The sequence below is a fragment of the Brassica napus genome, chromosome A1 (genome assembly GCF_020379485.1).
Source record: "Brassica napus cultivar Da-Ae chromosome A1, Da-Ae, whole genome shotgun sequence".
Lineage (NCBI taxonomy): Eukaryota > Viridiplantae > Streptophyta > Magnoliopsida > Brassicales > Brassicaceae > Brassica > Brassica napus.
In genome coordinates, this window is record NC_063434.1 from 4,767,481 (window position 1) to 4,778,735 (window position 11,255).

The following is an 11,255-nucleotide window of genomic DNA, read 5'->3' on the forward strand; positions in this document are numbered from 1 at the left end:
TTAACGAAATGTATGTAAGTTTTTTGGCAAAATGTTAAATAAAATATATGTAAGCCAACAAATAGCGGACACCTTTTCAATTTTCTTATATTTGTAGTTGAGAAACTATATATGCAATGAATATTGTAATAGAAAGATAGTATTATTTTGATATTAAAAAGCTTTTTTGCTAATTTAAAATGTGAAATTTAAAGTTTACAATCAAATTGTGTACCCTCTTACTCTCTGTGCAATTTCAAATGGTTCAACATACTTTTTCATTTACTGAAAATGATAAAGATAAATGGCATATCTATATATTTCGGGTCCATCTCTATATTTATTATTTACATCATTATCTATCAACCCCATCTTCTCTTCTTATTCTCCATCTTCTCTACTGAGATTTTTCTTTAACAAAAAAAAAACTCATCCTTGAATGCACGGTGGTGCATGGATGTGGAATCATAGCAAAAACGAAGAACTGGAGGATGATGATGAATCTTGGGAAGTCAAAGCTTTCGAGCAAGACACTAAAGGCAACATCTATGGTACCACTTGGCCTCCAAGATCTTACACTTGCAATTTCTGCCGCCGTGAGTTCCGTTCTGCTCAAGCCTTAGGCGGTCACATGAATGTCCACCGCCGTGACCGTGCCTCTAAGGCTCATCAAGGTCCAGCGGTTAGAAGCGGTGGCGGCAGCGGAGGCGGTAGGACAACGTTTCTCAGTTCTTGTGTTCCACCGTCGACAACGCTTATAATCCAATCCACGGCGAGTAACAGTGAAGGCTTCTCCCACTTCAACCAATTGCAAAACCCTAATGGCATGTTTGGTAATTCCAGTGATATGGTGAATTTTTATGGTACTACGCCGTTTCCTTCGAGCAACCTTGAGTTTTCGTTGTTGAACTCGTCGGTAGAGGTTCCTCCTAGGCTTATACAATATCCGACAGGAGATGATGAGAAAGCTGGCTCGATGAAAGAGACGACGAGAACATCAGTGAATGAGCCTGATCTTGAACTTCGACTAGGGCACAAGCCACCGTGACATTTCACATTCGTGACACACTTGAGGCCTTTCATATCCATATCCATTCATACAGAGGTTGTTTACATCCTAAATTGCATTTGTGTTAAATTCTGAACTTCAATTTGTTTTAGTTGTCTATCACAATTAAATCCATTATATTTCATGCTTGGCTTCCTTGCAATGAATATTGTTAGGCCTACTGTTTTGTTTTATTTTTGTCTTCGAATTCCAACTACAGTTTATTGGAGTCAATTTATACTCTTTATGTTACAAAATGACTATGACTTAGAATTTTCACACATATTACTAAAACATATTAAATTTTGCTTATAAATGTATTATTTTGTGTTTGCAAAAAAAAAATATTATTTTGTGATTAACTATTCCTACAAATTATAGCCAATAGAAGTTTAAAACACAGTTAATTTTTAAAAATTTATAATTCACCATTAATTATCTAATAAAAATATATTAAATATAAAAATGTATTTTACTGAAACAATTTTTTTCTAAAACATGGATTATCTTAAAACAAATGGAGTATTTTATTATCGACATTAAATTCATATTTAAAAATGTATCTATAACTTTTGAATGCTAGCTCAAAACTTTTGAACTATTTATAAATGTCTTCAAATTATATATAAGAAGTGTTTTATAACAAAATAAGATTTCCAGTAATTTGCTGCCATAATCTTAAGAAGACAGTTTGTTCTTTCCATTTCCATATGCTTTAGGGTTTTGGAGTATTGCGCTGATATACATATTACTAATCCTAAAATGAAAAGATATTATAGCTTTTTTTATATAATATTTTTTGGGTTTGTTTTAAGGGAAATGTTTTTTTTTTGTCGACGTTTTAAGGGATATGTAATAAGTACTATAACTAAATTTTGTTATTAAAGTAAAATTGTCTCTTTCAGTTTAAAAGTTCACCCACTAATATTTATTTATAGGATTCATTAAAATTCATATCTTATGAGTCAATATATTTAGTTTTTTAAAATATGACATTTTAAAAATGTGTTTAGAATCCTTTATTCAGTTAGAAGGACTGCTTTTTTTTTTTTTTAAGGGCATTCTAAGTTATTTCGAATCTCTTAATTGTTTTTTGGGGTTTCTTACTTATGTGTTACCAATTTTATTAAAAACTAATGCAATCTTAATTTAAATTCAAATATACATATTCTGTAGATGATTACTTTTAGGTTTCAAATAATTAATTTATCCACATGTTATACATATCCTAATCTATTATACAAAGTGTTTTTTGGACAGCCTATTATACAAAGTATTATATTTCAAAGTTAATAATTAATATGACTGCGACATGTCTCTTTTAACCCATATTGAAATATTTATGACAAATAGAAAATTATACAATAACTGCTTAATAATATTTGTTATTGTGTCTGATTATATGTTAGAAATTTTATTTTATGTTATTTTCATAAAATTTATTAATATATTCATTTTATTCATCAATTATATTTAATTTCAAGTAATATACTATTTAAAATTTGTTTTTATAACAGAGAGATTACTACTCTTTTTTTATTATCTGAATCAATTTCAATTTTTTTGTAATTGCTTATTTGTGCTTTTCGATAGTGATTATGGATAACGTAACGTGAAACTTGATCTAATATCAAAATTTTGATTGAATAAGTTTTCTGTAAGCTTTGTGCATCGTTTGCATAAATAACCTGTGATGTTAATTACAGGCCTTTGATCTTGAAGTTTTTCTGGTCCGTGAAGGCACTGCAAGTGTAACGCGTAAATGTTCAATGCTCGAGAAAGGCATTATGAGAGCGAGAGAATAGAGATTAATGTTGAGGAAAAATGATCTTACCTCTACCTAAATTTTTCTTGGTGATGTTGCTTCTGCGTGTGTGCATGTATCTATTTCTCGATCGCAGTTATATATACTTATAGTTCGTTTTAATCTATAAAATACATATATATAGAACAAAGAAACGTTACCATAAACTTAGGGTAAAGGCAACATGAGTCCAGAAATGGAAGAAGATTTGAGGACCACAAATGGAAGAAGAGATAGAGAAGGCATGTGAATTCTTTTTAATTCGTTGCATGTTGCTTCTTACTCAGATCTATTTCTGTCTCCACATTCATCTTTATTTATTTATTTTCTGTTTCAATATATCAATATAGTAGTACTCTCTTTTCACTAATTTTTTTACCCGAATTTTGGTACAACTACCAAAAATTGTAAATGTTTTTTTTTGACATTATCTTGTCTCGGACCCCCACATGTGAAATTCAGAAACATTTCAAAATAGGCCATTATTATGTTGTTTTTCTTCTAGTTTTGGTCCCCGCTTCCTCACCATATCTAGCATCATATTCATACGTAACCTTTATTTTGATATACTCGAGACGTGGGTTTTCGATTTATACTTGATAGGATTTACACCAATCATGACATTAATATATGTACTAATACTATCACAAAATATATAAAAAAAAATCTACAACGATCATATTCAAAATGTATTCTTATATCAACCCGAATATTTTTTGCTCTAACCGGTTAAGTTAATCTCACTTAGAGATCCAATGCCAAATTTTAAATCTTTATAATTATGTCACTTGCGTTCATCTTTCTTTTTTGTCGAGTACTTGCGTTCATCTATCAGCAGTTATTAGGGTTTTAAAGTAAGAAAATGCAAATTTACTTGTTTCTGCTTTAAAAGAGGACAGAAACATACCGACCAAGATTCGTGTAAAAACCAAAACTGAGATATGTATTTGTTGGTATGCAAAAAAAAAATTGATGTTAAAAATAAATAAACTAAAGAGGCATTTTGGGATTTGGGATGTGAGAGATGAACAGTCCATTGAATCAGTGAGATAAGATTCTTTCACTACAATGTCTTCTTATGCTCAGCAAAGGTTCGAATCCCCCATATCAACCATCCATTGTCGCTTTCACCTTTGTTTAAATAAATCGAAAGAACTTTGGTTTGCAATTATTGACAGAAGTATTATTTATTCAGTTTTCAGTTAAGTATTCAACAATGCTTTTATGCAGAAAAATACGGCCTAAGATGGGAAGTTATTCATATACATTATGTGAAATGCAAAAAATAATTTCATTTTTGTTCTACTACTCATCACAAAAGGATATTTGCACTCCATCAAAGGCTCGAAATTAAGCAGTGTGGCAAAATCCTTTGACTATTTCATTTCGGGATTTCTGAAATTGATTTAATTCAAATTGAAAGTGACATTGGTCTTAAGAATTACCTTTCCTATTCGCCATAACTTGGCCGCCATGCATCTTCTCACGCACCAAGTCAAGCTTAAGCTAACTTTTTCTTCTATGGCAAGTTCAACTCATTAGATATGTAGTGATTGTTCGTGGACTTTTAGAGCTCGAGTCATCATTCTCTAAAGTGAACTTTTCAGATTATTGATAGCTTATCTCTGGCCTTTTAATGGAATGGTGATTCTACCTGTTACAGAGATGCACTTGTGCTTAAGACTATATTTCTAACAATTTCAGTAAATGAAATTTGTCCCTAGCATTCACCTATCTATGGAACTTTAAGAAGATTGGTGAAGTTAGTTGCGATCACTTGTTTTTTTAGCTTTCTCAACAACTGTCTGATCTTTTTTTTGTCATCAACATACCAACTCAGCTAAGAGTTGTACCTTCGTTAAACAATTGATTATAATCAGAATAATAAGAAAAGTTGGATACCATGCATTGTCGTCTCAAATTATTTTAAAACTTTGTTAAAAAATCATAATAACAATATACTTAAAATAATAAATTGTTTTAAAATTTAATAGCTTCATATCTATATAAGTTTTACTATTTTTGAAATTATATGCCCTACATTTAAAAATATAATTTAAAATTACATAATTTACGCACTAGTATAAACAGCTACTCAACTTTCAAATTTTTTTTATAAATCTTATGCCAACATTCCACTTACACATGCCAAAAACGGTCATGCCTCTATGCAAAGTTCGAGCTCGAGGTTAGCCTCTTTGTTTTTCTCCTCCCATTCAGAGAAGATAAAACTGACTCGTATTAAGAAGCGTTTTGGCTATGGAGCTTCATTTGTTGATTTGTCGTCACTTGTTCTATATAATCATTTAACTTCAAGCTTTGTCACTGTTGGAAAGCCTGGATTTAACCCTTTGGGCTTTTAGAATTAAAAAATGCTATTATTCTAGAAATGCTATTAAGCAAAATGTGGTCCAAGTAATCTTGAACCAAGCTTACAGTACATTTTAGAAAAAAACTTACATTACATAGTAATGACGTTTACAAATTAGCAAAAAATAAATAACAATTTATGGGTTTGTCCCAAACCAAGCTAAAGTTGCATTGCATGGAACTAAAATTTGTAAGGCATCGTGTAGCTGTTCCAAACCAAAGCTCTACCAAGTGGAATTCTACTTGTGATCGTCTAGCCTTGTCAGTAACCAATACAGCTTGTTGTGAACTGAATCATTTGAGATTACATTGTATCACAAAGTTTTACTTTTTTTTTTCAATTAATAAATTTACTTCAAAAAATGAATATATTTACTTGGTTTTATCAAAAAAAAAAGATAAAAAAGTTATATATATACTTCCGTATAAAATTGTGTAGTTAACGTAACCGAAGCTGTAAGACTCTCTTCTGTCTCTTGTGTGCTAGCAACAACAATGGAATCCTTAGGCTCTCTTAACAAAGACTCATTCGTTTCACTCTTATCGAAACTGATCGGCGAATCCAAGTTCGTCCAGAACAATCCGCCGGAGCTCATCCCGCAAGAGGATCGAATCGTAAACCACGTCCTCGACTCTCTCCGTCCTTACAGCACAGAAACTGGTGGTGGTCCTCTTGTGATCAATCATGTGGCGTATCACTCGGGAAGAGGCAACCTCATCGTGGAGTACCCAGGATCTGTCCCCGGAAAGATCTTGTCTTTCGTCGGAATGCACATGGACGTCGTCACCGCCAATCCCGACGAATGGGTATATCATTTTTCGTGGTTTTGATCGGTGCCCATTAGAATTAAGTTGTTGGGTTTACGCGAATTGATCCGAAGTTCAAACCTTTATCACAGTTTGTACTATAGGGTTTATGGGGATTGATCCAAAGTTGAAACCTTTATCACATTGTATACTATAGGGTTTATGCGGATTGTTCCAAAGTTGAGATCTTTATCTTCTTGTGTAGTCTTGGGTTTATGTGGATTGATCTAAAGTTGAGATCTTTATCTCATTGTGTACTATAGGGTTTATGTGAATTGATCCAAAGTTGAGATCTTTATCTCATTGTGTATTCTATGGTTTATGCGGATTGATCCAAAGTTACAATCTTTATCTTCTTTTGTGTAGTCTTGGGTTTAATTGGTTATGGTTTTATTCAGATGTCTCTGTTTTGGGTTTGATTGTTCTTTTGTAGGAGTTTGATCCTTTCTCGCTGAGCATAGATGGGGATAAGCTTCGAGGTCGTGGGACGACGGATTGTCTTGGACACGTTGCTCTAGTGACTGAGCTCATGAAGAGGCTCGGGGAGACCAAGCCGGCGTTGAAATCATCGGTGGTGGCGGTTTTTATTGCTAGTGAAGAGAACTCTTCGATTCCAGGTGTTGGTGTGGACATGCTGGTTAAAGACAAGCTTCTTGATAAGCTCAAATCCGGACCATTGTTAAGTTTCTTTTTTTTAATCTTCTTGAGTTGTATGAAGCTGTTGTTGATGTGTGAGTTGTTTTTGAAGGTTTTGGATTGATACTGCGGATAAGCAGCCGTGTATTGGAACGGGTGGGATGATTCCTTGGAAGCTTCATTTCACTGGAAAGCTTTTCCACAGCGGTTTAGCTCACAAGGTATGGTGGTTCCTGTTGAATTGGTGAAGCTGCAAGCTCAGCATTTGAATCCTTTAATCTTGTGTTTATGCTCAGGCGATTAACGCTATGGAGTTAGGAATGGAAGGGCTTAAAGAAATTCAATCCCGGTTCTACAGAGACTTTCCTCCTCACCCACAAGAGAAAGTGTATGGTTTTGCCACGCCATCCACCATGAAGCCAACACAGTGGAGCTGTAAGTTTTTGGAATGTAAAGGATGATGTAATGACTCCAAATGTTATCTACTTAACTCCAAAGGATTGTCTGCTTTTTGTAGATCCTGGAGGCGGAATCAACCAGATTCCTGGAGAATGTACCATCTCCGGTGATGTCAGGTTATGTTTTTTAAGTTGTGAATACTGTAAAACTGAGATGTCTTGTCAGTTTTCTTACTTCTCTGTTCTTTTGGTTTCAGGTTGACTCCTTTCTATGAGTAAGTCACTCTCTTCTCTCACTTGGTTCCATAGTTGTTTCTTCTATGCATTTAGACACACTTTTGAAGAACTTGCCTTGTTTTATGCAGCGTGACGGAAGTGATGAAGAAGCTGCAAGAGTATGTAGACGGCATAAACACTAACATAGAGAATCTCGCAACCCGTGGTCCTGTTTCCAAATACGTCTTACCAGATGAGAACTTACGTGGAAGGTTTGTGTGTTTTCCTCTTTACACCTGGTTTCATTCCTTCTCTCATTTTTTTTGTTAACAAAGTCTCAATTGTCTGCTGCAGGCTAACGTTAAGCTTTGATGAAGCATCAGCTGGAGTTGCATGTAATCTTGATTCCCGCGGCTATCACGTTCTTTGCAACGCAACCAAAGAAGTCGTCGGGCACGTGAAGCCTTACTCGATCACCGGTACTTTGCCTCTTATCCGAGACCTCAAGGTAATCCATTAGATAATCCCCCTTAACCTCACTAGACTCAAAGACTGATCCCTCCAGAGTCTTCTTCTGCTCTTTCTTAAATTCGATGGTATGTTTGGTTTGTAGGATGAAGGTTTCGATGTGCAAACTTCAGGATACGGCCTCATGGCTACATATCACGCAAAGAACGAGTACTGTCTTCTTACAGACATGTGCCAAGGCTTTGATGTCTTCGTTAGGATCATTTCTCAACTTGAACAAGACTAAACACTTTACTTTGAAGACAATAAAAATAAAAGCTTCAAGTAGCTGCTCTCTTATTTGGTTCTAAACACTTTACTTTCTATTTGTACAAGTCAATGAAGGTTCAATACATAAAAGACAATTTACAAAACTTTAAACACAAAAGGGTAGTGTTTTATTCATTTATTTTTTAATCTATCTTGTACTGTTGTTGTCACCTTCAGCTTCAAGCTTATGTACCCGTAGGCGTAGTCTTTGTTGGTGATGGTGAAGCTTCCAGAGACCATTACCCAATACAACAGCCGAGTATATGCCATGTGTGATGATAGGAGCAAGAAGGTTGTTTGTCTGCAATATTTTTTTAACTAATTATTCCTTTTAACGTCTGATAAAGAGAATGAGTTTAGTAATAATAGTGTACCTGAATCCATTCAAAGCCGAGGTAGAGACCCAAAAGCCCTTCAAGAAGAGGAGAGTAGATCTTCTTCATCTGTCTCCTCTCGTACCACGCTGCAAACAACTTCTTGAGCTCGTCACGGGCAGAAGGAGTTTTCAAGACGGGTGCCATTATATAAGTAGGATCTTTAGGTGAAGCAGCAATGTAATAGAGAGAACCAGTGAGAGCGGCGGTTATAGCGGCTGCAAACGCTTGAGCAAACGGTACGAACGGAGGCAAGAGTCCAGTCTGTAAATTTCAATACTTTGAAGTCAATTTGGAATCTTAGAAGGTAAAGAAGAAGAGAGAGAGCATACCAAAGCGACCATTCCTCGAGGATCTGAGATGAGATCCGTGCCTCTTAGGAATATATCAGCTAGTGCACCCTGAAACGCAGCGCGATAGAAGAGCTCCTCTCCCACTGAACTTGCAGTAACTACTAAGATAAACTAAAAGAAAGACATCAATGGTACCAATTCTTGAAGTCTCAAAAAACATCATATTTTAAGAAGTTAATTTCACCTGCCAAGCTGACATTCCATGGAAGAAGCCACGAAGCTCCTCATCTTCAACGTCTCTAATGGCACGAGCGTGCGGTGACACCTTCACAACTTCATCCTAAAACAAGAAAACAATCTCAATCAACACTAAACCATTAAGAGAGAGAGAGTCCTAACTCTTTAACTTACATCAAGAATGAAGAGAAGAGACATGATAGGTGGAGAAGCGTAACCAAGACCAGCAATAATAGCATCTAAAGAAGCATTAAAACCTCCTGTGTAATCTATCCCTGCTACTTCACATATAAACCTTCCCGCCACAGCCATTCCACTGTATATTCCTGTTTTTTTTTTATATTTTAAATTTTAAAAAATCCAAAATTTTATTAATGTACTTGGAAACAAAACTTTTGTCATCAGTCATCACCACCGAGTTGACTCACCGATTCCGTAACTCAGCCTAACAACAGCACCGATCTTATCCCAATCTCCGCCGCTTCCACCGACAAACTCTCCCACGGATGTCACCTCTCCCGACGGTCCAGCTAACCCCCCGCCGCCGAAACTTCCCACCGACGTTACTTCTCCGGAAGTTATAGCTAAACCTCTCGCCGCCGCCGCCGCCGCATCTCCGTCGTCGATCACTTCGCCGCTGCTCTGTCCCGACGAAGACGCTTTAACTCCCCTCGACTTCTCTAACGAAAGACTGCTTCTCTTCCCGCTACGCCTCCGCAGCTCCGATCTCGAACTCGCCGGAGACTCGTAAAGCCTAAAACTACGATCACTACTCTTAAACCATGACGAAGACGAAGAAGAAGAGGAGAAAGCGACTCTTGTCGTACCACAAGTCAACAAAGGAAGACCCATTAGATTTTACACGCGACAGCTCTCAGGCGAATTCGCCGGAGAGACTCTGTTCTTCATCTAGTGTGAGAGAGAGAGACTCTTTTCTCACAGTATTTATTTCTATTTTTTCAAAATTAATATTTAAAATTGTAAAACGCCTGACCGTCGGATGATATAGACAGAATTAATCTAACGGTTTAGGAGAGTTTTTAATAGAGACCACTCGAAACTGACGAAGTTCCACTTGGACTTGACTACCTACGGCTTTTACATGTCTACACGTCACTATATTTGCTTTTCTTTCTGCGTGAAACTCTAATGGGCTTTATTTCAAATTAACGGGCCTTATGCCGATGCTTTCCTAAACGGTGATCCAAATTTCAGATCTTATCTTAATGTTCTTAGGAAATAATATATATATTGTGAAAATTGAAAAAAATCTGAAAAATATTTATTTTTGAAAACTACAGTTTTTAATTTAAAGCACTAACCTTTTATAAATTAAATTATAAATCTTTAATAAAGTCCTATAATTATTTAGTATCTAAATTAAAAATAATGGAGAACAAAATTTAAAATGTAAAATATATCATATGTATATATATATATAATAATTAAGACGTTGTTCGTGTAGTAGGTGTACAAGTCATATATTAAAAAATCTTATTAAGATTTTCTGAATCACGTTTCAGTCTAATTAATACTTCCTTCATTTCTTAAAAATATCATTTTAGATTTTATTTTTGTTTTTAAAAAATGTTATTTTGTATTTAATGCATAATTTAAAATAAACGTTCATTTCAAATTTTATTTTATTAGTGTATTAATTAAATAGAGATAAATATTTAATGTATGAACAGAGTATAAATAAAAAATTTAAGTATTTTTTAATATGCGTAAAAAGCTTTAAATGATAATTTTAATGCAACAGAAAGGATAATATTATAAATAATTATTATCTATCTTATTAAAACTCAAGTACAAAAAGGGTTTGTTTGGAAACTTTGATATCTATGTTAAAAGAGGATTGTTTGGAATCTTGGATTGTAGTGTTAAAAAGAGATTTAGCCAATACATACCTGTATTTTTTAAGTCCATCGACTAAATTAAAGTTTTTGGGTGTAAATTTATCATTCTTATCTCCTATAGCCCAACTAATTAAAAAAATAAATCCCCCAAAAATCGACTCCCTCTAACAAATCAAATATTACCCTTTTTTTTTCTTTTCTTCATCATTTTTCCCCACGTAAAATGCACACAATAAATAATTGATTGATTAGCAAGATATTCTAAAAATACAAAATTAAATGTAACTTCCCTAATTTGTTACCATCTTTTACGGAAAAAAAGTTTATAGTATCTAGCATTGAATAAGAATATACGACTGTGTAAAATAAAAGAAGAGAAAATATTGGTCATATACCTATCCTCACCATAAATTACGATTAACCTAGATTACTTCACCCATCTATATATATTGACACT

General features: G+C 34.4%; 3 protein-coding genes across 5 annotated transcripts; 2 read left to right on the forward strand and 1 right to left on the reverse strand.

Moving 5' to 3' along the window:
* The first annotated feature begins 307 nt into the window (after nt 1-307).
* Nucleotides 308-2,971, forward strand: LOC125610157 (probable transcriptional regulator RABBIT EARS). 3 transcript variants are annotated; one of them, XM_048782095.1, is made up of 2 exons: nt 308-1,084; nt 2,750-2,971. In XM_048782095.1, exon 1 carries the CDS (start codon nt 419-421, stop codon nt 1,025-1,027), a length of 609 nt encoding a protein of 202 aa, XP_048638052.1. In that variant the 5' UTR covers nt 308-418; the 3' UTR covers nt 1,028-1,084; nt 2,750-2,971. The 3 variants fall into 3 exon arrangements, with proteins under 3 accessions (XP_048638052.1, XP_048638055.1, XP_048638050.1); XM_048782098.1 differs by having other exon boundaries at nt 2,768-2,971; XM_048782093.1 differs by having other exon boundaries at nt 309-1,084; nt 2,734-2,971.
* A 2,663-nt stretch (nt 2,972-5,634) lies between these two features.
* LOC106427258 (acetylornithine deacetylase) lies at nt 5,635-8,205 on the forward strand. The gene is made up of 9 exons (XM_013867989.3): nt 5,635-6,008; nt 6,442-6,686; nt 6,757-6,865; nt 6,941-7,079; nt 7,162-7,219; nt 7,300-7,317; nt 7,408-7,530; nt 7,613-7,766; nt 7,872-8,205. Exons 1-9 carry the CDS (start codon nt 5,697-5,699, stop codon nt 8,010-8,012), a joined length of 1,299 nt encoding a protein of 432 aa, XP_013723443.1. The 5' UTR covers nt 5,635-5,696; the 3' UTR covers nt 8,013-8,205.
* LOC125610158 lies at nt 8,033-9,880 on the reverse strand. Its single transcript, XM_048782100.1, has 6 exons — nt 9,368-9,880; nt 9,114-9,265; nt 8,947-9,042; nt 8,742-8,873; nt 8,410-8,673; nt 8,033-8,336 (listed from the first exon to the last, which is right to left on the reverse strand). The coding sequence occupies exons 1-6, from the start codon at nt 9,789-9,791 to the stop codon at nt 8,184-8,186; spliced, it is 1,221 nt and encodes a 406-aa protein (XP_048638057.1). The 5' UTR covers nt 9,792-9,880; the 3' UTR covers nt 8,033-8,183.
* Nucleotides 9,881-11,255: the final 1,375 nt, after the last annotated feature.